A 27,283-nucleotide genomic window follows, 5' to 3' on the forward strand; every position below is an offset into this window, starting at 1 on the left:
GAACTTCCAATTGTGTAATTTTTTTTCCATGGTCTGAAGCATGATTTTTGTTTAAAAAAAAAAAATTAGTTTTCTGTGTGTATGGGTAACTTTACAGTTCATTTCTGAGTGTGGTAAAGCACTTAAGAAGTTAATTGATGGACCTAGTGGGGAAATGAGTAGTTCATACTCCCATTCCATCATTGACCTTAATTTTCTATAGTGTTTGATTTGCTGTTATTTATTTTGTTTTAGCCATGTAAATTCTCAGAAAACCTTGTCGCAAGCAGGTGTGCAAGGGGGTATAGAACTCTTTTTAACTTCTACAAATATGAGCATCCTGAGGCTTAAATGGTAATAAAGCAGTATTTTCAGCAGCAACCTGAACAATTACATTCGAAGAATGGATTGTCCTTACAGAAATGAAAAAAAAAAAATCATTACTGTTCATCTCAGAAATAGTTTGTAAAAACTTTAATTTTTTTGTTGTTTTAATGATCTTACCCATTACTAGATGTTAAGTGAACATACACATTTTCAGCCTGTCAGTTAACTTTATTAGTACTCCTGCTTTTCTAGAGAGTAGATGCGTTGGGGGAAAGGAATAGAAAAGGGGTTGATGAATCAAAACTTGAACAGAAGAGAGAAATTTTTGCATTTCTGCAAAGAGTAATAGGAAACTCATGGTTGCCTGCTCAGTAGAGTCCCAGTGAACCCTGTACTGTGGCGTTTGCGCTGTACAGACTTGGAATGGTGTTCTGAGCATCGGCCTGGATTTGTAAGTGTGGGTGGTAGTATAGGGCTAGTGGATGGTCGGGCAGCCTGACCTTTCTGATACATTGAGATTATGTAGGAAGATAGAATATTTCTTACATTTCAATATAGATTTATTCTTTCTACTCTCCCCTTTCTTTTCTCTTTTTTGGGGGGAGGGCAAGGAGATTTTGAGGAAACAACAAAGTTTCGAAATATTTGTTCAAGTTGAATGGAAGCGAATTTTAAATGGGGGTTCAACAGAAGCCCTTATGATCAATTTACATTACCAATTCATAAACTTTGACTGTAACTATTCTTATTTTGGATTTACTTTGTCTTCAATTCACCTAATGATGCTATTTCAGGAAATTTCACTACATATTGAGGAGGAACTGTGAACCTGAAGGGAGTGGTAGGAGTATGTATAGGAGATAGGGGAAAAATGATTTCTTACTCACTAAAGAAGAGAAAAGGGGGTGGATGGAAGGGGATTGTGTAGAAAAGTAAAACCTCTTTCAAATGATGTCACGATTTTTCTCAGTATTTGGGGGCTTCCCTACCCCCCAACTAAAAATGGCATGGGTATTGGTTTGTTCTGGCATGCTTTAGTTATAAATTCTGTGCTTTTAATCTGAACAATGTAGACTTTCTATATAAATGAGATTTTTGAAAATGGGACTGATTCTGAGATTGTTATTAATTTCCTTTTATGAAGAAAGGAGAGAAGATTAATTTGATTATATCTGTACAGCACAAATATGACCAATCTCTTTCAATTTTGAATAGCCTGGGCATGATGAATTTAGAATTTCACTGTCATGTATGCCTTCGTTGTAGGACCGTGTTTATGTGCAACAAAATAACGTGGAGAATGTCTACAATTTGGGTTTGATTATTTTTCGAGATCAAGTTGTACGCTACGGCTGTATTAGGGATCATCTACGGCAAACTCTGCTGGATATGATTGCAAGAGAAAGGAAAGGAGAAGTTGTAGACAGGTAAGATGTTTGTAAGTGACTGTCTTCTGTTGTAAATGATACCTATCAACTTTTGAGTGAATCAAGAGCGTATGCAACTAAGTCATTACTTAAGTAAAAATTGCTTAATAATCTGGAAAAATATTTTTCTTCGTGCCAGAGTTTAACATAGTAGGTAGATGGAGAAGCACATTAATAACACTTTTAATATTTGTGGTCTTTATTAAACTTTTTGTTAAATTTCTCTGTTACCACCGTGTGTCAGAGTATTTTTTTTATAAAGTGGAGGTTTGACAATTCTCTGCCCCTTGCTATCTTTTATTTCCTCTGTGCTGTTGTTCAGTCTTCTTCTAGCTTTGCTTGTTTTTTGGAGTTTTGTTTTTTCCTTGTTTCCCTTCCTAATGTTTTAGTCCATGTGTTTCTTAGTAGTTCAGTTGTCTCCAAGCCTTAAAATCTTCTCCTCCTGTTCTCTTGCCATATTTGTAGATGTGGAGTTCTGTACCACGCACTTCAGATACTGCAGCTGAAGTAACTTGAAATTTGCAAGGCTTTTTTTTGTGCTTCTGCAGTTTCAGGACAGCTGTTGGGTGTGGAGATACGTAAACTTCATGCTACTTTGGCTGCAGTTCTGTGATTGTGATTGCCCAACATGCAATTTTTGAAGAGAAAAATACTTCCTGGCAACAGCTGTATAATGTCCCCTACTGCCAGAAAGTGGAATTTTTTCCTGGATACAGTTCTTTTGTTTGTGTATTTTATTAATTTGTTTCTATGCTTAACTTGCAGATATGTTTTCATTACTTCTTTTAAAAGAAGAAGAGAAATTTGTTTTGAATTGTTCAATTCAAACCTGCATATGTCATTTTCATTTTCCTTGATTATTTTCACGTATGGTGAAATATATTCTTGTTAATAGTTACCAGAGTTAGTAGAACTTGAGACCTGCTTCCCTATCTCTGTGTTTAAGATATTTAATAAACATTTTCAACTGCTTAGTTTAGAACAGAAAGAATCTTGCTACTGTAAGCTTCTGGAAAACCTGTTGTAGCAAACAGATTTAGGATAGATTTTTTATCAGTATGTTTTAATTAAGTTGAAATCTTCTGAGTTGTTATTCTGTGTACTCTCTATCTTGTAAACATGTTGATTTCTCAAGTTGTTAACAACTTACTTTTTGGCAGAGGCGCAATAAGAAACGCTTGCCAGATGTTAATGATTCTAGGTCTTGAAGGAAGGTCAGTCTATGAAGAAGACTTTGAGGCTCCGTTTTTGGAGATGTCTGCAGAATTTTTTCAGGTACAACAGTCTTGTAATTATCATATTCGGAATGCTTTTGTCACTGCTTGGAATTTTGAGAATTGGTGGTACTTCAACCACTATTTATTTGAAAAGTAAGCCAACTTCTGTTAAACGAAATAAGAAAATGTGACTAACTTTGAGAAAAAGTAACACTAATTTTAACAGAATTACTATAATTCAAATGTAATTGTGAGACATGGATACATGATAACATGTAAAGTAATCATCATGCTAATCTTGTGTATGCGTTGGGCTGTTTCCTGCAGCTCGGTCTATCTCCGCATTGTAAGCACAGTCTCTGGATCTAAAAGGGTTTTTTGAGATACCAGTGGTATGGAAAGTTCAGGTGGATGCAGGTTGGGAATGGAGAGCAGAGACTAGTTGTCAAACTGCCTTTGAGAAAGCTTTGCTTCCTTCATAGTCTCTTTTTTTAATTATATGTTGTGATAATATGAACTGAGTCAAGTAATTAAGTGCATCAGCGTGGCTATCCAGATGTTAACCAAACACCAAACAGTGCATTTAAAATATTTCCTGAATGTTTTGGTGAGTTTGTTTCTGGGAAAAAAAGCCAGTTGAATGGTGGTTGAGTTTAATCGTGCATTGATAGAAATTGTAAAAGTGTGTTAAAGGGTACCTAGGTAAGATAATTTGTCAGTCTCTTGATTCTTATGCAGGATGACTGCCTTTCTCTCACCTCTAAATGTCCTTGAAAATCAGAAGTTTACATTGCACAAGTTTCAAAAGTCATTGCATTCTGTTTTTTATTGGTGCTACGTTAAATTAAGAAAAGAAATGACCTTGAGTTTCATTCCTTAGCTCTGCCTTTTAAAATATATATATATATATATAATCTTTTCTCTAGAAGACTACACTGACCAGTGTGGACAAAAATGATTTCATATGAAATAGTATGATCAGCATTGTCATTAGCAAGTATGAGAACTGTTGATCCTCACAGCTCATAAATATGACACAAGCTGATATTTGAAAAGAATTTTTACCTTTTCCTTCTCCCCACTTTTCTGTTTTCTTTTGACCTGTAGCTAAAACTCCTGTTGGTCACTGGATACTAGGTTGGTTTAGTTTGTTTTAGCATGAAAAGTTCTGTATTCATATTCCACGTATCCCCATACGTATGTAACGCAATAAGTGTCCTAGAACCTTTATTTTGTGTGAAGTGCGTATGTAAATCTTGGAGGTACAATAGTCTCATTCGTTAGACATGCTGGGTGTGATTTAACTTGTTGATGAATGCTGATCTGAAATAACCAGTACATTTCCTTTTTCCACCCTTAAAAAAAAGTATCTAAAATATTAATTTGTGTTAATCGCAGATGGAAAGTCAGAAATTTTTAGCTGAAAACAGTGCTTCTGTATATATAAAGAAAGTAGAAGCTAGAATTAATGAAGAAATAGAACGGGTGATGCATTGTCTGGATAAATCAACAGAAGAACCAATTGTGAAAGTTGTTGAGAGGGAACTTATTTCCAAGCATATGAAAACTATAGTGGAAATGGAGAACTCTGGGCTAGTTCATATGCTGAAAAATGGGAAGACAGAAGGTAAGACCCCATCATATGGGAGACAAATGCTTACGAAACTGCTTATTGGTTTTAAACATAGGATAAACTGAGCTTAAAGTTCATGTTCCTATGTAATTCTGAAAATGCTTTGGTGACTTTCTTTTGCGAACATCTGAGAATGGTACTTCAGAGGCTTTTCAGACAGACTGTATTTTTAACTTGTTTCTCTCTTTTTTGGTAAGTCAAGTATTTAGTAAGAAAAGTACTCATCTTTTGTACTGATCTTTGCCTGTTTTCCATGAGCTGTTTTATTCCTTTTGTGCTTCCAGTTTGTAGCTTTCAAAATTCAAAGTGTTTTATTGTGTTTTGTTTGTTTGTTTTTGCTTTTTTTTTGTTCTTTGGGGGTCAGAGATGGCATGTTACTTGAAAAGTGCTAGAGTAAATGACTTATTTAATCAATGTATTGTGCAGCCAGTTCTTGGGGAAAAGGCTTTGTTGCAGGAAGAAGTTATCTGTTCCTTTCTTAAGGGATGAAAAACGTTCTGAGCGGTGGAAAAAGAAGGGGTCGGTCTGGTAAGGTTTTCTGCAGTGCAGGGTGATACGGGACAGGCAGCGACTGAACAGAAGTTATGGAAAGAGAGAGATCTTAAGATTCTACAGCATCGTAACGAAGAGTGATTGTAGTAGCTATATTTAGAGATCAGTCTTCATACTAAAGCAGTAAGAAAAGGAACAGACTTGCTGCTTAGATTAATGGCTTTTGTTCCTTAAAGTAGCTTCACAATTACTAGGTGGTAGTCAGAGAGACAAAGTGAGCAAATCTCTTAGCTTTAAGAAAAGGGAATTCCTTTATTGAAAAGGAGAGTGATGATACCAGACTTAACTTTTTTTTCTTTAATATCCAGTTAAGATAGGCTTCAGGCTGAGAGGACAAGGATATTGAAGGGTATTTGTAAGATACAAGAATTTAACTTTTATGGGCATTGATTTGATTTAGTTAAATATTAGAGAGGAAATACTTGCTGTATAAGGATGGATTTCTCTTCTGGAAAGTCAGGTTTAAGCTAAGTCACTTCTCATAATTTTAGATGCATGAAACAAAACAGTATGAATTTATGTGGCTGAGTATTCTTTCAGGACAAAATGAATTAAATTCAGCAAGACAAGTGTGAATTAAACTCGTATTTGTGCCATTTTTTTGCTTTACAGAAATAAGTATCTTAGTGTTGTCCTATTTGTTTCAACATAGTATTTGATACTGGGATGGTACCTTGAAAGATACGTTCTTAAATACCACTGCAAAACATAGCTCTAGCGAAGCTTAAAACACACCGTATTTTAAAGCAATGGGCCTGGGGATCAGCAACACCAGATGACGTACTATAGACAATCTCAACTAGATAACTGAATGCAACCTTTGTTTTTAATTTAATTTTCTGTGGCTGCTGCAGTCAGCGTGTTCTCGGGGGTAGAGGAAAGGGGACATCAGATGATTCAACTGCCTGAGCTGTTGTTACAAGATGCTTTTTATGGCTAAAGTGGGAGAACTTCTGCTGTTTGTTCTTTTTGCTATGAAATGAATGAGTTACAGAAGTACAGAATGCAGAGTGTCCTGCATAGTATCTCATTCTTCTTTACAGATCTTGCTTGCATGTACAAGTTGTTTAGCCGTGTGCCAAATGGTCTGAAGACAATGTGCGAGTGCATGAGCTCATACTTGAGAGAGCAAGGCAAAGCACTAGTTTCTGAAGAGGGAGAAGGAAAGAATCCAGTTGACTACATTCAGGTAGTTAAATATTTTTAACTTTCTTCTGTCTTTTCCACGTTCTCCAGAGTAACATGATTAATATCGTAAACCTTAAAATTGATTCAAAAGGCTTGTTTTTTAATAAGCTACATTTATACTTCTGTTAAAAACATTAACGTGTTGAATTTTCAGTTGTTTAGAACTCTTCTTTTACATAAGGTGCTTGGGAGCTCATGCTCATTATTTGTGTTTTTGGTATACCTGCTCTTATTAAAATATTCAGGCTAATTATTATAAACACCTGGGAACTTCTTGATTTATCCTAAATGGTATTTGCCTCCATATTGAGTTGTATGCCAAGTAGCTTTGTAGCATCTATTTCATTTAATTTTCTGTAACTTTAGCTATTGATATTTATTGATCCAGTACTTCACAGCAAGATTCTTGTGATTTACAACGTTTACCTCTCACTCTTTGTTAAATTACTTAGTTTTATTCTTGGTCTCTCTGAGAGACAAACACTTCTGCATATTAAAAAGTTTCTTTGTTGTTCTCCATCTCACTAAGAAGTTGTGTAGCATTAATTTATTAAGATCACAAAATACACTTCAGGAGCATTTGTCTTCTTTTCTTTCCTCCCATAGCCTCTGAGAAGATGGTTGTATGTTCTTTAGAGTTCATTGAACTTCAAGGAAATGTTTCATAACTGAAGATGTTTTATACTTGATGTAAAAATGTTTGTGTGTTCATTAAATACGTTTTTTTAAAATGTAGTTGCAGTCCTTATGTCTGGTCCTTAGGAGAAGCGTTTAATGTTGTATAACTATTATGTCTGTTTTATTTGAAATCAATAACTTTACTAGAACTGGTTACTATAATAAGAAGCCATTTGAGTATCGAAACACTTTTGATTGGATTATCAATTTTCTGGCAATGCTGAAGCAAACTTCTTACCTAGTTTGGACAAGAAACACCTCTCCAAGGATTGCTAAAAAGAAGAGAAAATGCCCTTTGAAATTTTTTAGTTTTTACTGACTACAAGCTGTTAAGTTTTTGTGGTGGTAAGATTTTTTTTTTTAGAAAGGCGCAAATAATGTGGAAAATAAATGTCTGGATTATTTTAAAGTAATTTTCACTCCCTTTAAATTCTGATGGACCTAAAAGGGTCCGTTAAGAAATTGAGCTGAGAAAGTTAAATTCTTAATTATAAAGATGCTATCAATGTTTCCCGCCACAAAGATGAATACCTGATGAAGCTGAAGACTTACAACGATATTGCATGTGCTTTGGCAGAGCTCATGTGCAGCCCATCAGTATGTACCGCAACCATCTCATGAAGACATTCTCAAGAAGGGATTGATATTTGATTACTGCTAAAACCCCAAACATGTTTAGCTTCCATTTCCATTGACACAAGGGAAGAAGAGAAAAATACCTGTGAATCGAGGAACCACCGTACTCATCTCAACCATGTTCATCTGAAACTTTCAAGAACTTAAATAGCAGTAAGAAGAGAGACAAGGTATATTACAGTATCAAGAAAAATACAGTCTTCATAGTCTACCGCTGCTTCTACAACATGACATCACCAAACCCTCAGCATCATTGGTGAGATGATTGCAAAAGCATTGCCAGGGGATTAGATTTAAAACTTCTTATAATAATTTGAAGGGATGTTGAAATGCTGTTGTAATTTAAGGTACTAACAGTTTCTCCTGTTTAACACCAGGTTGTTCAGATCGTGTACTCCTGGAGAGGAGACATAAGCTAACCTTGGTAAACAGAGAGAGATAGTGGGATTTACTTTGAATTTAAAATTTGTAATACGCATTAATTAGCCTGTCTAAAGACCATTCCTTTAAGTGAGATGGTGAGTTCCTAAGAAACATTACTTCTTCCTTGAGTAATTCTTGAATGGCTTCTTTAAGTAACCACACACAAATAATCTCTTCAGAGACCTAGGACTCTAGGATCATTTAACCTGATCATTTAACCTAGTTTGTGTGGCCAGTAGCTGTCCATGATAAATTTAACTCTTGAGTGAAATTCTGACCCCCACCCCACAGTACCTCTTACTTGAATACTGTGTTATGTCTAAACTCTGTGTGTATCATCTACGCTTAGCAGGGTGCTTATGTGATTTTAAGATGTTTTCCCTTTCTACACCAAGTTGTTTTAATTTTGGGTTAAATGGTGCAATCATGAAAAATGATGTCAAATATCTGATGCTTTAGCTCAAAAGAAATGGTTCAGTTCAGGTCTGTGAACTTCATGCTATGATAACTGGAGAGCACTTGCTTGTATCTAGTTTTTGTATGTTCACAGTGATTCTTAAAGATCAGTAAGAAGCGTGTGGCTAAATAACGCAGAACGTGTCCCAGGATTGAAATTACAGGCAGAAAAAAAAAAATAAAAAGACTTAGCCTATTTTTGTGGCGTGTTTTCTGCTTAAACTTGGTTAGTAGCTCCAGAGATACAGATAATGGGTACCTATCCTCTTCTTTCTCATATTCTGTATTTAGGATAGTGACTTTGTCAATTTTACCATAGACAAGGCTTAACAAGTACAAAAATTCCTCCTTCAAGTTGTTGATTTAAAATGCAGTAAATCAGCCTGCTTAAAAAGGGTGATGAAAAACTTAATCTTTGAGTAGCCTCCTATTACAGCAAGAGATTTGTTGCAATATGGACATGTAAAAACAAATGAAATTTCAGATAGTTTCAAACGATGCAGAGTGTAGACAGCATTGCAAAACTTCTGACTGTAGATATGGTCTTCTCTACAACTTCATCTGTTGTTACTGTTTTACAGCATACAATTTCAAATCAGTGAAAATGTTCTACTTTTTTTTTTTTAAAGGGTTTACTGGATTTGAAGAGTAGGTTTGACCGCTTTCTTCAAGAATCTTTCAATAATGATCGACTCTTCAAACAGACTATTGCGGGTGACTTTGAGTACTTCCTCAACCTCAACTCCAGGTCTCCAGAGTACCTCTCATTATTTATTGATGATAAGCTGAAAAAAGGAGTCAAGGGAGTAAGTATAAATTAAGTTAAAAGATCATACTCTTTTCTCTGTAAACTTGGATCAGATTAAACTAAGGTATTTCCATGAGAATGATTTATTTTTTTTATATTAAGGTAAAAGGCAACATTGCCTTTAGAAAACAAGCAAACAAAAAAAACCACAACCCTGTATAATACATCTGAGTGCTTAACACTTGCAAGCTAAGCTTACATAAGGTACAAGGATATCTCAAGATAGATGTTTTGTAGCTTGTCCTCCATCTCTGAAGCAGTTATACTTAAATTACTTCTGGCAGTTACTCCAGTGAAAATAAAATAATATTAATAGATCATGCAGTTCTCTTGGAAACCTGTTCAGTGCCTTAAATATATTTATAGTTTAGTAGTTATTCCCAATATCTAATAATTTCTCTTGCAAATTAAGCCCCTTGGTAGGGAAAACGGTCTTTACTTTTTTCACATATCAGAGGACTATTACCACATTGGTCTCTTCTAGCTTAAGTACTCCTCTTTCCTTTAGTCTTGCTTCTTTCTTAAATTGTTTGAGGTACAGCACCCCCGACTGGACACAGTGATTTAGCTGAGGTTTCAGTGGCCCTGAATAACGATGAATATTATTGCATGCATCTTAGGTTTTGGGGATGAAATAGTAAATTCTATTTATAAAAATAAGTAATCATTTTATTTGTTGTAGCACTAGTCAGGCTTTGCAAAATGAAAAAATTTAAAGTTTTTCATTCTGAGCTAACTTTTCATACTGCTAATAATGGTTTCTAGCTGTGTTTTTTTTTTTTTTTTTTACTTCAAAATTTATGTTTATCCAGGAACTTCCACTGTATTTATCCAGGTATTTTAACCATCCATTGCTTCTCAATCCCTTACAATTGCTTTTCTCTTATAATTTTCTTCCTTTTATTGATTTTGAACCCTCTTCTTTTGGCTCTGTTATTCACATGTTGGTTTTGTTGGTTTCTGTACAGGCTATTGTTAAGCCATATACTTGCTGTGAATTGTTTTAAGTATCTGGATTGTAGAGGACGTTTGTACTAGAAGACTAAAACCAGCAAATTATTTCTTTTACAGCTAACAGAGCAAGAAGTAGAAACTATCTTGGATAAGGCAATGGTTTTATTTAGGTTTATGCAAGAGAAAGATGTTTTTGAACGGTATTATAAACAGCACTTGGCAAGAAGACTTCTCACAAACAAGAGTGTTTCAGATGACTCTGAGAAAAATATGATATCTAAATTAAAGGTAAGGTAATACCTATGTACATTTTGTTTCATTTAGTTATTAAACATGCTTTCTTTGGTTTACATAAGGGATATATACATAACGTTCATCTTGGTGTTAAATACAGATTTGATTTTTACAGCCCCAACAGAAAACAAAAGTTTTTTCTGAAAGATTATGTGGAAATAAAAGGAAGGAAATACTGGAAAGTACCTGTGATAGGAGAGCAATCTTGAAGACAAACATAATTTTTTTCAAAATTCATTAAAAAAACATTTCCATGCAAGAGATAACAGTTGTCATCTTGACTTGATTTGAAGACAAGATTCTGCTGTGTTGTAGATTTTCTGTTATTGACAGTGGATTTCTTTTGATTGCATGTAATTTTGTTAAATTTTACCTTCTGCTGCAGGCTAGTAGTAATGCTCAATGCCTTTTTCATTAAACGTAGTTTGAGATAGATTGAAAAAAATCTTCATAGCCAGTGTCTAGAAACATATCTTCCTTATTTCTCTTCATTCAATTTACATGAAAGTATAAGAGTGGCCAAGACCTGGAGAAGAAGTTAAAGCCCTGAAGGTTGACAATCCTTGAAGCAACTTCTAATGCAACTTCTTTCTAAGTGGCGTGTTAAGTGCCTAGGGGACTTTTGCACCTGACTGATTTGATCCTAGAATCAAACGTCTTTGATTCTCAGTTTTGACCCTCATATTTTAATCATTAAATAAAATCTCTTTGCATCAGATTTCTCCAAATTATCAGTATTCTTTACCAATTACCTATCCACATCTTACCTGGTAATTTGGAAAGTACAGGGCATACAGGTGCAAGATGAATAAATGGACTGAGACTGCGTTCTTTTCTCACAATTTGCCCAGTGATTGGAATGCTGAAGATAACATTTGCCTTTACCACATACATAAAACTGTTCTAGAAATATGCAGGAAGTCTGGTATATGTGAAGTAAATATATGTTTGTGCACGTGTATTGATATATGCATATGTCCCTGATTCTAAAAGGATCTAGTAATCTCACTTTGTAATCTGCAGTAAACCTTGAAATTTATATATACTTAAAACAACCTGTTTTCTGATACACATAAAGATTTTTATTTTTTCTTTTCAGAATCATGCTAAAAAGGAGGTGAAAGCGTATACCTTGGTCTGATAAGCTTTCACTGATTTTTTTTTTTAAGATGAGATAGGAATACTGAAAACATACCATAATACATTAATGAGAGAAAGGGGAAGGAAGAAAAGTTTCAATTTGTGTATGATTAGTTAAATCCTTATATGAATAAATGAGGTGTAGTTGTTGTTTTTTTTTAAGTTTTGAAAGTAATGAAAATTAGGGTCCTGGTTACCAAATGTACAGAAATAGCATTTTTATGAGATTTATAAACTAGCTCTTTTCTTCTAGAGTATTGGTGAATCGGAAGATCTCTTTTCATAGTGCTGGCACAACAAGTCTTATTTTTTGTATTTTAGACTGAATGTGGATGTCAGTTCACGTCTAAACTGGAAGGCATGTTCAGGGACATGAGCATCTCAAACACGACGATGGATGAGTTCAGGCAACATCTGCAGACGACCGGGGTAAGAGCGCAGCGGTCTGGGTACTTGGCCTTTTACTTCAGTACAAAAGCTAAAAGGCCACGTGCCCTGCTGAAAGTTTTATTTGTTAGAATACTCATACAGATTTGGTTAGCATCCTCAATTTATATTTCTCTTAGTGTTTCTCATATAAATAGACGAGTCATTTTGAACGGGCTTGTCCAGCCGGGGCGGGCCGGCAGGGGGCGGGCTCCGGCCGCTCGCCTCGCGGGGCTCCGGCCGCCTTCCCGCCGGGCCCGGCCGCCCCGGGTGCCTGCTGCGGGGGTCCGACACGCCTGCCGTCCCCGTCTGGGCATTCCTGACGCGGTAAAGGCTTTTGTTAAACGCAGAAGTGCTGCCTGATTCAAATTGGCCGATGTGGACATAACTGTTCGGTCAGTAAGTGTTCTGTTAGCTATCCCATGCAGCCTGAGCCCTTACGCTGCCCTTATGCTCAGTGGGGACCTCTGAAGCTTCATATTTCACTTCTATTTCAAGATACCAGTTTGCTTGCTCTAAACACATTTTTTTAATGCTGACACTTAGTAGTGCCTAATAATATATAATAAATAGCCAAGTAGTTCCTTGCCTGCAGGTAAGTAAGTCTGTATTCCAAGCATATTTAAATCAGTTTCAGAAATCCGAATGCCAGAGAAGTGTTCACGGATGTACAGTGACTCTGGTTGTGCAAGGGGGTCTGAAGTTTTTGTTGTCTTGAAGCTGTCAGCTGAAATCTATCTCATCAGCATACTGTGAAGCATCACGAGTAGAAGAAATGTTCTCAAAGTGCTTTCAAAAAAGGTTGTGGAGGCACATATGTATAGGTATAGAGGACTTTGTGGATGGGCATCCTTACTACTGTTTCTAGTTCTTACAATCTAATGATTTTTTTCCCTCTAGGATGGTTAAAATAAGAATTTCAAGATCAAAATCTTAAAACATTTCCATTTTTAGGTAGCATTTAAGACTTCTACATGGGATTTTCTTTTGTGTTAAGGATTCATGTACTTTACCTGACAGTTTTACACTGAGTTAATAAATGATGTATATTTTTCCAACTTAACTATGTGTAGCTAATAAGGTAAAGTTAAAATGTTAGCGGCTATTTTACTAAACCTTATTTGAAACTCCTTCTTGGGAAGGAACCAACAGTTTGCCTTATGGTTGCCTTTTGTTCAGACTCATCATTGCTTTTTAATGACATTTCCAGGATATTTGTTTATGATGGACATGTATGTATTTCTATTAGTGTTAGTATTTGAGATTGAGATTAATTTTAATTTTTTTAAAATATTACTGTTAACACGCTGGTGTTATGGCATTCTGTGTGAAATAGTCCATTCTACTCATTTTTAAACAATTTATACACTTCAAATATGTGCAGTGTCTCGTAGAGAAGTCAGAAATCTGTTCTTCTCTAAATAATCCTACCTGCAAAGTCTCCTGCTGGATCCTATATCCTTATGCTGCATTTCCGGTCTGGCCAAGACCAAAAAACCTCAGGGAACAGTCCCCACTTCTGCTATGATGACTTCAGTTCTGGATAAAATTATTTTCTTTATCTTTCTGTTTATATTGATGTCCTTTGGCTGGAGTCAAAATTGTTTGAAGCTTCTTTTTAGGTGACTTATGGATTAGTTTTCTGTGTCTAAATAGCTGTTTGAATTTCTCTTACGAGCCTCATGACATTGATCGTGACAAAATTAGAAGCATGGCAGTAATGCTGGCTACAGGACAGTCTTTATATAGGTCTTTCCATACTTTTACAAATTGATACTCTTAAACCTTAACTAAATTCAATTCAAGGGGATTTCAGTATGAGTAGCCTGGCATTGGTCTAAATTTCTCAGAAGTTTCCTAGACACAACTTTGGTAATGCACAAAGGCGTTTGACACACACAATACAAAAACTAACACGGTACATGGAATGCTGTTCTGCTGCTTAATGTTGGAAGTTTCTGAATTCATGTGACGTTTTTGATCTAAAATATAGTGTGCACTATTTCTCTGTCATAATTTATAACAAGTTGGATATATTATGCTTTTGGTTTTTGTGTCCATAATACACGATCTTTGAAAGCATTACTTACTCATCCTAGAGCTGAAAATACTGAGTTTTAAGTTTAATGGTTTAGTTGAGATACTAGTGAGGACTGTGCATGCCTCACTGGTAGCCAGAAGTTTATCACTTACTAACAGAAGTGCTTTATATGTATAGATCCATACTTGAGCTGTAGAATGTTTTCTAACCAGTGCTGGTAAAGGCTGTCTTCAGGGAAAGTGGGTTGGTCGTGTGTGTAAAAGTGAGTAACCGTTTAGTGTGGAGGCAAATTGCAGGAAGAGCTTGCTGTTGCTTAACATCAGGTATTCGGTATTATCATCTGCATCTAGAGGATAAATTTATAAACACTTACTTAGAAACTTGTCTTTAGCAACCTGGCTTTGCTGTAGTAAAAGCCTATTTAGAAAAAACTGTTAAATACATTACATATATTGTAAGTTATGTTTAGGAACACAGGTATTTCATTCTTGGTTAATGCTTAATGTTATAATATCTGTACACTCTTAAATGTCACAAGAGAATAATACGGAGGATTTTTGCTATACCATCTGAAGTTTGGCGTATGTTCTGGTACTGTTGACTTCATCTGTCCATTGTTGGAAGAAAAATGTTTATAAATAGATATCCATTTTTTTCTTACTCTGTGAAAATTCTATATATCCTACACTGCTACAGAAAAACAGTGAAACAATCCTCTTTTAAAATAGTGGATGTTTTCTTCCAATTGTTTGTAGGTCTCATTAGGTGGTGTTGATCTTACAGTGCGGGTCCTCACAACAGGTTACTGGCCTACCCAGTCAGCCACACCAAAGTGCAACATCCCTCCAGCTCCCAGACATGCTTTTGAAATATTTAGAAGGTATGTATTAAAACAGCCTTTTAGGTAGAGGGTTTAAGAGCAAACTTTATAAACTTAATTTACAGATGCATTTTGCCATTAGAATTAAAGACATGTTAGCATACTGCTCTTTTTTGGTGCATGTGAAAATAGAGAATGCAATGTTCATGTTGTTAGTCTAGAGATTTGGGGAGTTTTTAATTTGATTTCTAATTCAGTATTTTGAAAAAGCAGGAGATAGATTTCTTAATAGCTTTGGGAAGTCTGCATAACTACTAAGCTACTGTTAAGCAGTTTCCTCCTAGATACAAAAAGTAAACTATGTATTACGTTTTTGATTAATTTTTATTACAGATTTTATTTAGCCAAACACAGCGGGCGACAGCTGACACTCCAGCATCATATGGGTTCTGCAGATCTCAATGCTACTTTCTATGGGCCAGTTAAAAAGGTAAAGTATCAAGACTGATAACTTGATTGATATTGATTTTATAAAAGAAGATTGCCCATTGATAATGGGCAAGGAAAAGGTGCCTTTCATGATCACCTTTATTGTTTGATTCTTCCTTTGTAACAGTTTTGACACGTTTTCTTCTGAATATGATTTGAATGGGTCACTTACCATCATCCTTTTTAGTACCTAATGGCAAAGTAGTAATATTTTTTTCTTGTAGGAAATTCAATGTTATGAATTTTTTGCTGTTTTTTCACTAAATCAGTCAAAAGTGAAATGAAACTTGTATATCTTTAGAATAATTTCTGTTATTGTGGAAAAAATACTGTTAAGCCAAGTCTAGTCTGCTTTTCATGTGCAGAGTGCTAGCAACATATACATTTTTCCAAACATGAAAATCTTAGTATAGTTTACATGAGTATAATGCCTAATAGTTGTGTATACAAGAAAACATTATGCTAGTGATTTAGACCAGTTCTAAAACGCTAAGTTAGAGGAAGTTAATGGCATGATGCTTGGGAACAAAGAAGGCAAGGGGAAATTAAAACAAAATTCATACAATACCACATATAAATAACATGCATTTGTGAGGGTGTTAAAATTGTATTACTGTAGGACAGACGTTGTGGTAATTTTGATGATGATATGAGTGAAAACTGGAGGTTGCTCAGATAGTGGAACGGGTGCCCGGAGAGGCTGTGGAGTCTCCATCCTTAGAGGTGCTTGATATTTGACTGGACGCAGCCCTGAGCATTCTGTTCTAGATGGCCTGGCTTTGAGCAGTGGCTCGACCATGCAACATACAGAGGTGCCTTCAGGCTGAAGAAATCCACTCTGATTATAAGACAGCTACTGGAGAGAGATTCTGGTTATGCCACCAGGCGTGTGCGATTCTATCACTTGTGTAGACTGCTCTCCAGGATAAGTTTCATCATATAACTTCCATCTTGCTGAGGTAACATATTTTGGAGTGAAAAATAATCTAACACTAGTTTTGTGTTTTTAAAACAGGAAGATGGCTCGGAGGTTGGTGTAGGAGGTGCCCAAGTAACTGGCTCAAATACACGGAAGCACATATTGCAAGTCTCCACTTTCCAAATGACAATATTAATGCTCTTTAACAACAGAGAAAAATATACCTTTGAGGTAAGAATTGTTTTTCTCACCTGATTTTTAAATAACTGCTTTAGGCCTTCTTGCCCTCTTCAATAAAAGGCATGAAAAGCAGGTGTCTCTCATTCCACTGGAGTGTGGGTCAGGCCAATAAATAAAGGAGCAGATCAGCACCAGTGCTGTGTCTGGCAGACCCTCCTAGAGGACGATATTGGGAACAGAAGTTTTCAGGAAAGTTGAGGGGGGTTGTGAGTGTGGTTATTCCTCAACCCTAGAGCTATAGGAAAGCTGTAACTGGAATGTAGCAGGTGGCTCTGCTTGCTCATTTTCCTTGAGAAACTGTATCTAGAGGCCCAGGGGTGCAGATGGGTTTGTATCCTTGCTTTTTAAATACTGCAAGTTCTTAAATTGGCTAGCTAGAGCAAGCTGCAGGGCTAATCAAAGAACTCTAGTTCCTTCTCCGACCTGGTGAACCAGAAAAGACAATGAGGAAGTTCCACATAGCTCCCTAGCAGGGAGGTTGGAGGGTCATTTCTGGGAAGGGTTGAAATGATCAGCTGATGAAAAATGGTGGAGAATGCTTTGGGAGTGGAGGAGGATCCTGTGCTGTGAGACTTGAGCATTGTATTGTTAGACAATAATATGTGTTTCTTTGGTTTGAGAGAGCATTGGAAGCCTTGGAAAGCAGTTACGGGTGCAGCTTGAAGCTAAGGGGGTTCTCAGGTTTTCTCATTGGCTTTGGATTGCGCCGTGCATGGTACTCACCTGCCTGTTTGCTTGGATTTTGCTTTTCAGCTTTTTTGGCATACTCCTAGCCTACTAATGCAGGATGTTTCTTTGAACAGTTGGGGGAGGAAGGCAGCGTTTCCTAAGAGACTCTTAAATACTTCTCATAGTTCGCAAAAGATTATTTGGGGGACAGAAAGTTCTGTGTGCTGCGCAATGCATCACAGGACCATTACAGCTCTGAGTACTGCTGCCGAATACTTGAACAGGAAGGGGACTTAACAGCTGGGTTGACAGCTTGTTTTTCCTTGTTGAAATTGGGCTGGTAGCTCTTAGTTTACAAAATTACAGGCTTTATGAATAGCAGAGCTCATCTATATATGAATAAATAATAGTTGGTAGAGTCGCAAAAAATCATATTTTAATATGTGCTCTAAATTATAGTCCATTTTACTTAGACCAGATGTAGAGAGCTGTCTCCTCAAGTTTTTAGGTTTTGTTTTTTTCCTTGTTTAGGTGTTCTTAAGCCATTTCATTGTGTCACCCTGTAACTAAAACACTAAGAAGGCATGCTTGTTTTGTTTGGTTTCTTTGGAGAAATATGTGGGAGTTGTCTTTAACTCCAGCCAGAAAAGCTTATGAAAACCTAAGGATGGATTAAATTTTATCTTTGTTCATTGATTATTGAATACCATCATTAATTACTGAGTGCTGGGCATATCCTATTGCTTTGTCAAATCAAACTAGTGCTTTTACTGCAACAGTAATGTGAGACATGGCTTGTTCAGTGCTTGAGTAAGCATGGAGGCATTTTTGATCTGCAAGTGTTTCTGCAAATTCAGATCTGGACAACTTAGTTTGAAGTTGTTTTTGCATTTGGATAGACTTTGCTGTTTTGTTCGTGTTCTGTGTTAATTCTATTAATTGGAAACTTGGTAAGAGCATCACAGTAATCCTAACAGCTATGAACCCATGTGGTTGTAAAATGGGATGATGATGATGAAAAATTATGCATAAGATTTTGCAGAAAATTAAAGGATTGTTACATAGCACAATTCCTTGCTTAAAATGTATGCAGGTATTGTATTTCTATATGGTAAGGATTTGTTTACGTATGCAGAAGAACTAGTGGCCATATGGGCCTAGCTTTACCTTACTCACCTCTAAGGATATTCATGCAAGCCTTCAAAGCCTGCTCACATTTCATTCAGTTTCTTCTAATGAAGTGTCATGCATTACTCAGCATTTTTTCTGCTCAAGTTTACAGTACAGCTCAATGTTTTAGAGGGTGAAATGTACATCTTTGTCATCAAAAACGAGGGGAAAATATTTGGTACTTACTGCATCTTTGGGCTTAACAAACAAGAAATACAGGTGCCGCTGTAGTAGAAGTAAAGCTGGTGGATAACAACAAAAATGAGACATTAGCACTTAAAACTGACTTGACTGTTTTCTCTTTTGCTGATCTCTGCCTTGGAAGAATTACGAGTTGAAGTCTGTATAAATAAAAAATCTTTTTAGTTTGTTTTTTCTTGTAATTTCAACGACATGACTTTTTCCTTTTAAGTTCCTTTTGCCCTTTTTCCTTCTATCAGTAAACTTTCTTCTTGTGTAGAACTGGACAGAGGCCATGCCTAAAACAATCTCTTTTGTAGTCTCCAGATAGTGCTCGCTTAGTAATGTTTTTCCAAGTGAAATTGTGTAATAGGTACTGCTCTTGTGCACAGCTCAATTATTGTCTTTAAAATAAGGCATTTTTGGAGATGGGGGTGGGGGGGAACACTGTACATTTTCCACTGTATTACATCAAATGTAGAAAAGTGTCTAGAAAAATGATATGCCACAGACGGAAGGAAAAGAGCGCAGCAGCACCTGTTATCCCCGTTCATATTCAGAGCTACATTTTTTTTTTACCCAACTTGAACTTTTTGCCTTCTTCTGAGGGACTATATTGTAGTGCAATTCTTTCTTGGTTTGTATTTTTAAGCTTGGTTATAAATTCTGAAATGATTTGCTCACATTAGTGGCTGAATTGGAATGCTACAATGTGAAATAAAGCAAATACATAGTGGTTAGTATAAAGATCTTCAGCATCAAAAAACCTCACATTTCATTTTATCTCCTTGTTTTTTAATTTATTTATTTTTTTCCATCACAAGGAGGGAATATATTTCTTGTAAAAACAATTTTGAAAGGATTACTTTTAGCTGGTGATCAGAAACCAGCGTTAGGAAACCTGCATATTGCAGGCATTATCTTTCTTCTAAGCTAGATTTGGTTTATAGCCTCAAGGCTTTACATTTACCTAAGTCCTAAAATCTTAAGTGCTGCTTTCCTTTGGTTAGTTGAGTTTATGCTGATCCGTTTTAGTAAGACTTTTTGATGTGACCATCGGAAAGATTTTTTTTTTAATACTGCTGTGTGCTGAGTCTAGAAAAATCTGTGAAGGTGACTGTTTTTTAAAATAAAGCAACAAATGAAGAAATAACATGCCTCTTCACAAGTAACTTGAAGTTGTTGATAATAGTAAATAATTAAAACGTGGGTGCACATCGCTTATTTCAAACACTGTGAATATTTCTGGATGTGCTATTTTATGAATACTCTTAAGAAAACTTAAAAAGAAAACTTAAAAAAAAAAAAAAAAAAGTAAGATTTCCCAATCATCCAAAAGCAGTAGGTATCAAAAATTGAGATTTGGTAGTTTTTGACTTACTGAATTTTTACTAAACTCATTCAAAAGAATTTAAAATCATGTGCAAAAATGCAACTTCGCATAACTTTACATGAAGTCAACACTGCACATGTAATACTAGGTCCATAGCTGAAAAATAAGGCTTGTTCTCTGCCTGAGCTTTGCTGAGATCTGGTAGATGCTGAATGTGAAAGGCTGGTATATTCAAATTGTTTTTTATTGCCTGTTGACAGTGGTGGATGACCACAAAAGAGCTGATTTTTTTTTTTTAACGTGTGTACACAGAAGAAGTAACATCATTGAATAGAACTTAGTTGTACGGTGACAAGAAAGTCAAACTTCAAAGAACCCAAGTTCTTTACAAGTCTTTAAACACCGGGAGTTCTTGGACCTGTTTTTAGCTCGGTGGTCATCAATTTGACTTGTGTGCCACGAGAATGGGGAATTCTAGGGACATCAGTATAGCTGGATGCTGCTCCTAGAACTGATGATGGGGAAGCTGGGCAAGTGACAGCTCTTGTAGACAGTTACAGGTCTGTGATGCTTAGTTTTCTATTTGGTAGCTTAGTCTTTAGCTGCTCAAGGTCCCTCAAGAGTCTGAATGGGAATGTGGAATGGGAGATGCTTGGGGTTTACTCAAAACTCTGAAAAAGAAGAAACTGCAGATAAGTCTATAATGAATGGAAGCTCAGTAAATGAGTTAAATTTGAAGCAGCAGAAGCAGTTGGCCTGCTCATGAAGCATTTTAAGACATCACTGCAGCTTTTCAGTACTTACAGGGGGCTTACAAAAAAGATGGAGAGCAACTTTTCGCTCAGGCAGATAGGACAAGGGGGAATGGTTTTAAACTAAAAGAGGGGAGACTTAGATTAGATCTAAGGAGGAAATTCTTCACCCAGAGGGTGGTGAGGCACTGGATCAGGTTATCCGGAGAAGTTGTGGATGCCCAGTCCCTGGAGGTGTTCAGAACCAGGCTGGACAAGGCCCTGGGCAACCTGATCTAGTGGGTGGCGTCCCTGCCCATGACAAGAGGGTTGGAACTAGGGGATCTTTAAGGTCCCTTCCAACCCAAGCCGTTCTATGATTCTGTGATCATTCTGCATCCAGTGTAATTTGCTTACTGACTCATGATAACTGGTGACTTACCTAACATGTCTCTTGGCTGAACTCTTAAGAATACTAAGAGAGGTACAAAAAGTTATGTAAATGTTTTTTGCGAAGATACGTAAGACCTTCTACAAAGTTCTTACCTTTGCACTCTTCTGTATTTTGCCTCTAGAAGTTGTAGCTGAGGGCATATGGGCTGTAAATAAACTGTTTCAGGTTAGCTACACCTCCTTTGTGAATAATCTGGAGCACTTCTCTGTTATTGTTAAACAGGACCTTGCTTGCTTCCATTAGTCAACATCTTGTTTTCAGCAGAGGTGCTGACTGAGAATGCAATTACACAGTTCCTCATCAGGACTGCTTGTGAACAACACGTGTTTTCCATCACTGACGGAGTTACTTAGAAGCTTTGATTTCATTCTGGTCAGTGACTATTGGAGACAGCAAACAAATCCTTTCAGCTTTCTTGAAAACAAAAACCAAAACCAAAAAAAACCACTTTAGTGAAACGTAACAGCTGGTTACTCATTTCTTTTTCTGGTTTCAGCTTATGGTAACTGTACTTTGACCCATGTGGATTATTTTGCATGGTACACATTGAGACTTTGTTCATGAATTCTCACCTGTCAAGCCCTACAACTGTCAAAGTACTACTTTTGTGCAGGCTTGAAGATGGACCTTTTAGGTAGTCAGTGTTGTTGTTTGCAAAATGTGATGCTTATTTCTGCACTGGCTGTAAACTGATTAGGATATTTTTCTTCAGGAAATTCAACAAGAAACTGATATCCCCGAAAGAGAACTGGTTAGAGCCCTTCAGTCTCTTGCGTGTGGCAAACCAACACAACGTGTCCTCACAAAAGAGCCCAAGTCAAAAGAAATAGAAAATGGTCATATATTTACAGTGAATGATCAGTTCACGTCTAAACTACACAGAGTCAAGATTCAGACGGGTAAGTGGATCCTTATATGCTGTCTTGTCCCCCAGACTGCCTTAAAGCATAAGATTCTTTTGCAGGCTCGATGTCCATAGAAGTAAAAGGAAGCGAGGAATATTTTTTTGTTTTTGATGAGTAGTTGCATCAAAATGAGAATTTAAGTTAGAAGAGTATGGAAGTTACAGTTGAGCTTATTGTTTTTCAAAATTTGTAGTTCTCTCTTAAAAGGGAAATTCAAATTAAATAATAAAATTAAAAATATCAGGCCACTGACTTCATTTAAACAAAACAACACTGCCTCAGATGTGTAAGCTATTGTACTGCTGTGAAATTGAGTGACATTTTTGTCACATGATACAGAAATGTTTATTTGCATGTACCAGGTTGCTGAAATGTCTTTGAGCAACGATTTCAGTGGAAGTTAACAAGTGAGAGAAATGACTCGGTGTGATACAACTTCACTAGCTCACCAAAGCGCTGGTTTATGCTGTATATAAGTAATGCTGATATCTTTTGTCTAGGAGGCTCTCTGGAAACAGTTTCTGGTTTGTAGTATCGACGTAGATGCACTTCAAAATGTTTTGCAAAATAATTTCCTGATTTTTAGTACATAAGAAAACATTTTCTGACTTGGTAGGTCGTGGTATGTAAAATACACTGCATTGTGGGCAGTTTAGATGTGTTTTGAGTGCAGCCTTGGTAATTCACATGCTGTTTGTTGCAAGTAATGTAACTCTGGGCTTCTGTGCAGCATGCTGTGTCCAGGGATGTAGGTGTGTAAAATCCAATAGTGTGTACCAGTAATTAAACTATATGTATCCTGCTGCGTAAGCAATAGCTAGACTCTGTTCAAATGCATGCAGAGCGCTGTGGTCACAACCCATTTGCCACACTTGGAGTATTTCTCTAGTACAGCGACTAAATGAGGTTGTTCAGATCCCTGTGATCAGAGCACTGGCAGAACTGAGCAAAGTTCTGTGACAAGTGTTGGAGCTTTGGTGCAGTTCTGCTTTTCTACTTCCACTCCACAAATTTCTGTGAATGGGGGATATGATATGGTTTGGGGTTCAAGATGGTTTTAGAGCAAAGTTGATACTTGTGGTTTTAACATAACAAATGGAAGTCTTTCTACATATATCTATTTAAAAGGGATAAATACTTGAGGCTTTTGAGTGAAGAAGAAAAGGGAGGAAAGTGGTAGCAGTGTAGGGATCGCTTATAATGATACTCACGCGAAGGGGTAAGAAAAGCTAGACACAAGGGCAGAAATAAAGCATAAATAGAACAGAATACAAAAGAGAAGGCAGTTGAGTCAAAGAAGATAAAAAGAATGTTGAACTATTTCTTCTGACTGAGGAAATTTCTAAGTATTAGTTATGAAATAAATTTTCAATCCTTTTTCTGTTTTAATTAGTGTATTATTCACCATATTAAAGAGAAGAATATTTAATGGAAGCATGGGGTTGGTAGTGCCTGTAAGCAGATTTGAGTACTGCTCCAATTTTAACATAGCAGTAGTTAAGTAACACATTGTTATCTTGTCAGTTGCTATCAAAATATGCCAGAAAAAGTTAATATGTTCTTGGGGCTGCTTTTCATTAAATATATATATATATATTTGAGAATGTGAAAACCCAGGAAAATATAACTTGAATTCTGGATGAAATAAATGAAGTTAACACTTGCACAACGAAATTAAAATGAATTCTGCTATTTCTTTCTTTTTTCTTGAAGTTGCTGCCAAACAAGGAGAATCTGATCCAGAAAGGAAAGAAACAAGGCAGAAAGTAGATGATGACAGAAAACATGAGATAGAAGCTGCTATAGTTCGGATAATGAAATCTAGAAAGAAGATGCAACACAATGTGCTAGTAGCAGAGGTATGCTTGTACATAGTTCTGATATGGACTTGAAGTTATTTTTGTTCTTCCTTTTGAATTCATGAAAGTTACACCGCCCTCCCTAACACTTTCTGAAAGGCTTTTGAGAGATGCTATATTTAATCCATCCTTTTTTTTCCCTCCACTGTACGTCTAAAGACATTTAAATTCAAACCCTTCAGTTTAGGGTGTATTCATACATATATCTAACTTTCCTTCTTCCCTTTAGTGGTATTACAATGTCGTCATATTCCTTGACATACCAATCGGCAATGAAAAGCACTATACTTGATGTTATTTTCTCCTCTGGTCTTGACTGTTGGATCCAAGCTTGAGAGTTTTGATCTCTTAGAGAGAAAGAGGGAGAGTCCTGCTGCTCTCACCTCCTAAGTTCTGACAGCTTAGCAGATAGGATGCGTTTTCCACTCCTGAACTCTTTCTGGTTGTGAAACTGAGAGGATTTTCAGGTGGTAACTATGCCTTTTTGAGTGTCAGTACTTGGATTCATACTCAAAAAGGAGCAAGCATCTGATGGAAAAAACTGACAGAAGTGTGCAGGCTGCTTTTTCTGCTTCGTAGTTGTAGCCAGCCTTGCTTATGTACAATTTTATGATTATTTTGGTCAGTTAAGATACTTAATGAGCTCGTTTGCGCTGTGATCTTATGTTACTGTTTTTGATCTTACGTTTTAGGTAACTCAGCAGCTGAAGGCCCGATTCTTACCAAGTCCAGTTGTTATTAAAAAACGTATTGAAGGACTTATTGAGAGAGAATATTTGGCACGAACACCTGAGGATCGCAAAGTATACACTTACGTAGCATAAAATGCATTCAGAAAATTTGATTTATTCTTGGACTATACTCTTCGCATGAACTGGGAAGTTCTTTTAAATCATTAATATTAAGACGACCATCTCTTCTATTAAATTACAATACATGTTCTAGACCGTTCAGATCAAGCCTTTTACTCCTTTTGAGAGTTTTCAACATGAATTGATTGAGCTTCAGGCTTTTCAACGTTATCCCTGTAGAGATCATCCTTACAATTCTTTGGGAAAATGTGAATGTGCCGCGTTTGTTTTCAATACTGTATGAAAACAGAAAAATAAAAACAAATTTAGAAAATACAGCTCATTAAAAAATAATAAAATTGTTGGAATTTCATTTCCCCAGATCTTCAGTGTTGATGTAAATGTGTTTCTGTAGTGTTGCTTAGCACTTCGCGCATTGTATAAGTTGGGTTTAAAAAAAAACCACAACTGGTAAGGCAAAAATCCCAGTTATATTGCTCTGCTTCAAATGTTTCTTTAACTAGCCATGTTTAATTTAAATACTTGGTAATTTTTTGAAGACCCAAGAATACAACTTGAGCATGTTTCACTCTTCCAGCTGCACTCACTGTTGTTTGAACAACGTGAGTCAGGAACTTCTGGGGATTCAGAAAAGACCATAAGTTTGGCTTTCCCTTCTGTAATTTGAGTTCTTCTAAATTAAACTCTATATTGATTAGGTTTGTTCTGGTTTCTTTATAGGAAAAAGGAAAAGATTTTAGTGTGTATAAACTGTATAATAATTTTTGCTGTTGTACTCACTGCTGATGGTGGATTGTACAGGGCGATGTTTTTATTTCACTAAATGTAGACAAAATAAATTTAAAATAAATGGATCTAGTGTACACAAACAATTCAAGTGTGTTAGAGTACAGGAATGGCAATTTTTCGAACTAAATGCTGTCCTCTGGGGAAACATACTGGGATTATATTTTGTCAGTTAATATCATAGATGGAGTTGTAGCCCCAGGGTTTCCCTTCATAAGTACATATTTCAGGAGATTAAAGTGAAGCCAGTGCACACTATTTGTTTTTAAAAATGAATTTTAATCATGCAATAAAAAATTGTTACTATATTGAAACTTCCAGTTCTTAAACTAAAGCTTTTTTCCTTCTTCTGAGTATGCTGCAAAAATAGATTTAAAATCGCAGTTCAGTGATGTCACTGTTCTGATAGAATGGGTTGGAAGTGTGCATTGTACTGCAGAGTTTTTATTAAACTCTACTTCTGACATTGCAATGCGCATATTACACAGTTTCTCTGCTGTAACTATTTGTTTTAATTCAATACATTTTAGGGGGAGAGGGACAGTCAGGTTGTTTTTATCCGTAGGTACTGAAAAATATATTTGATGGGCTTCCCAAAATGCAGAGCTGGAGTCGAAACAAAAGAAGTTGGTTGTAGATCATTAAGGTACTGCCAGAGTATTTCTTGACCAGCTGTATTAAACAAATACATTGTTGTATTTATTTAATAGCAATTCAGTTGAGTATTCTTCATAACGTGTCCCCAGTTTCACCCTTCTCTAGAGCCTTTTAAGATACAAAGCCGGTCTGTTTTCAGTGCTAGGATGTTTCTTCTAAGGAGGAGGACAGGAATTGGGTTGGTTTTAGCCTGATTGATTCCAAGGCTTTTTTTTTTTAAAAAAGACTTTACCAAAGTTGACTGCATTTAAAAAAAAAAAAAAAAACTTTCCCCCAATCCCGTGATTAGCTTTGAAGTAATGAGAGGGGAGGTGACTGGAGAGCTTACCTGCCATTGCTCATCAAGGATCTAGCTAGGCCTTCAGTGCTAAAAATGAATTTGGTGGCTGTTACTAAAATGCCTGTGTCTGTACAGTATATGCAGAACTTCAATTGATGCTTTTGTCCACTAACATTAGAAATGTAATAATTGTTTAGCCATGGTACCAGTACTAATACAGGGTTGTATGAGAGTCTGGTTTGGGATTGTGTCTTAAATTATGAGAAGAATCTTCCTCAAAATGTAACTGGCTCTTCCATGTATCGGTATGAAGGTTTTCTTTTCTGCAGGTCTTAATCTTTAATAGCGTTGCTGTTGTGACAGTTGCCTGTTAACGCTTTCACAAGTGCTTTTCAGAGAGGAGTGCGTTCACAGCCTTTTCCCCGTGGTTTAGAGATGCTAATGTTGCTGTCCGTGACAGCAGGGCTTGATCCTTTGCGGTGCAATTGTAATTTTGCTGTGTGTCAGATGAAGCTTTTTGCCTCTGGTTGCTTTTAGCAGGCATGGGATTTGGAGCCGTGAGCCTGAATGTTACAGCTGTGGAACTGTGTTTAAGGGCTGGCTGGTGGGATTGACTGAGAGAGAGAAAAAATTTTGGCCACTTACGTGTGCAGGAGTGTTGCTAAAGGAGTAACAGATGGTGATAGCTATCTTCCCTAACAAATACTGGAGTATAGCCTCCATTTTAAATTTAATAGAGCTTTGAAGAACTAATTATTCAGGAAAGGACTTCTGCTGAGGTCACCTTTTAGAAATGCGTC

At 36.4% G+C, this 27,283-nt stretch overlaps 1 protein-coding gene across 2 annotated transcripts in view; it reads left to right on the top strand.

Annotated features, from left to right (window-relative positions):
• CUL3 (cullin 3) overlaps positions 1 to 25,632 on the top strand; it is a 56,070-nt gene extending 30,438 nt beyond the window's left edge. For both annotated transcript variants that reach the window (XM_048063039.2, XM_013181527.3), the window contains exons 4-16: positions 1,573 to 1,733; positions 2,894 to 3,008; positions 4,349 to 4,577; positions 6,179 to 6,324; positions 9,146 to 9,322; positions 10,396 to 10,566; positions 12,034 to 12,141; positions 14,935 to 15,059; positions 15,393 to 15,489; positions 16,504 to 16,638; positions 21,897 to 22,083; positions 23,803 to 23,948; positions 24,641 to 25,632. In XM_048063039.2, coding sequence (XP_047918996.1) covers positions 1,573 to 1,733; positions 2,894 to 3,008; positions 4,349 to 4,577; positions 6,179 to 6,324; positions 9,146 to 9,322; positions 10,396 to 10,566; positions 12,034 to 12,141; positions 14,935 to 15,059; positions 15,393 to 15,489; positions 16,504 to 16,638; positions 21,897 to 22,083; positions 23,803 to 23,948; positions 24,641 to 24,772 — 1,929 coding nt within the window. In that variant the 3' untranslated portion in view covers positions 24,773 to 25,632. The remainder of the gene's footprint in view (positions 1 to 1,572; positions 1,734 to 2,893; positions 3,009 to 4,348; positions 4,578 to 6,178; positions 6,325 to 9,145; positions 9,323 to 10,395; positions 10,567 to 12,033; positions 12,142 to 14,934; positions 15,060 to 15,392; positions 15,490 to 16,503; positions 16,639 to 21,896; positions 22,084 to 23,802; positions 23,949 to 24,640) is intronic.
• The last annotated feature ends 1,651 nt before the right edge of the window (positions 25,633 to 27,283 follow it).

The sequence above is a fragment of the Anser cygnoides genome, chromosome 9 (assembly GCF_040182565.1).
Source record: "Anser cygnoides isolate HZ-2024a breed goose chromosome 9, Taihu_goose_T2T_genome, whole genome shotgun sequence".
Taxonomy (NCBI): Eukaryota; Metazoa; Chordata; class Aves; order Anseriformes; family Anatidae; genus Anser; species Anser cygnoides.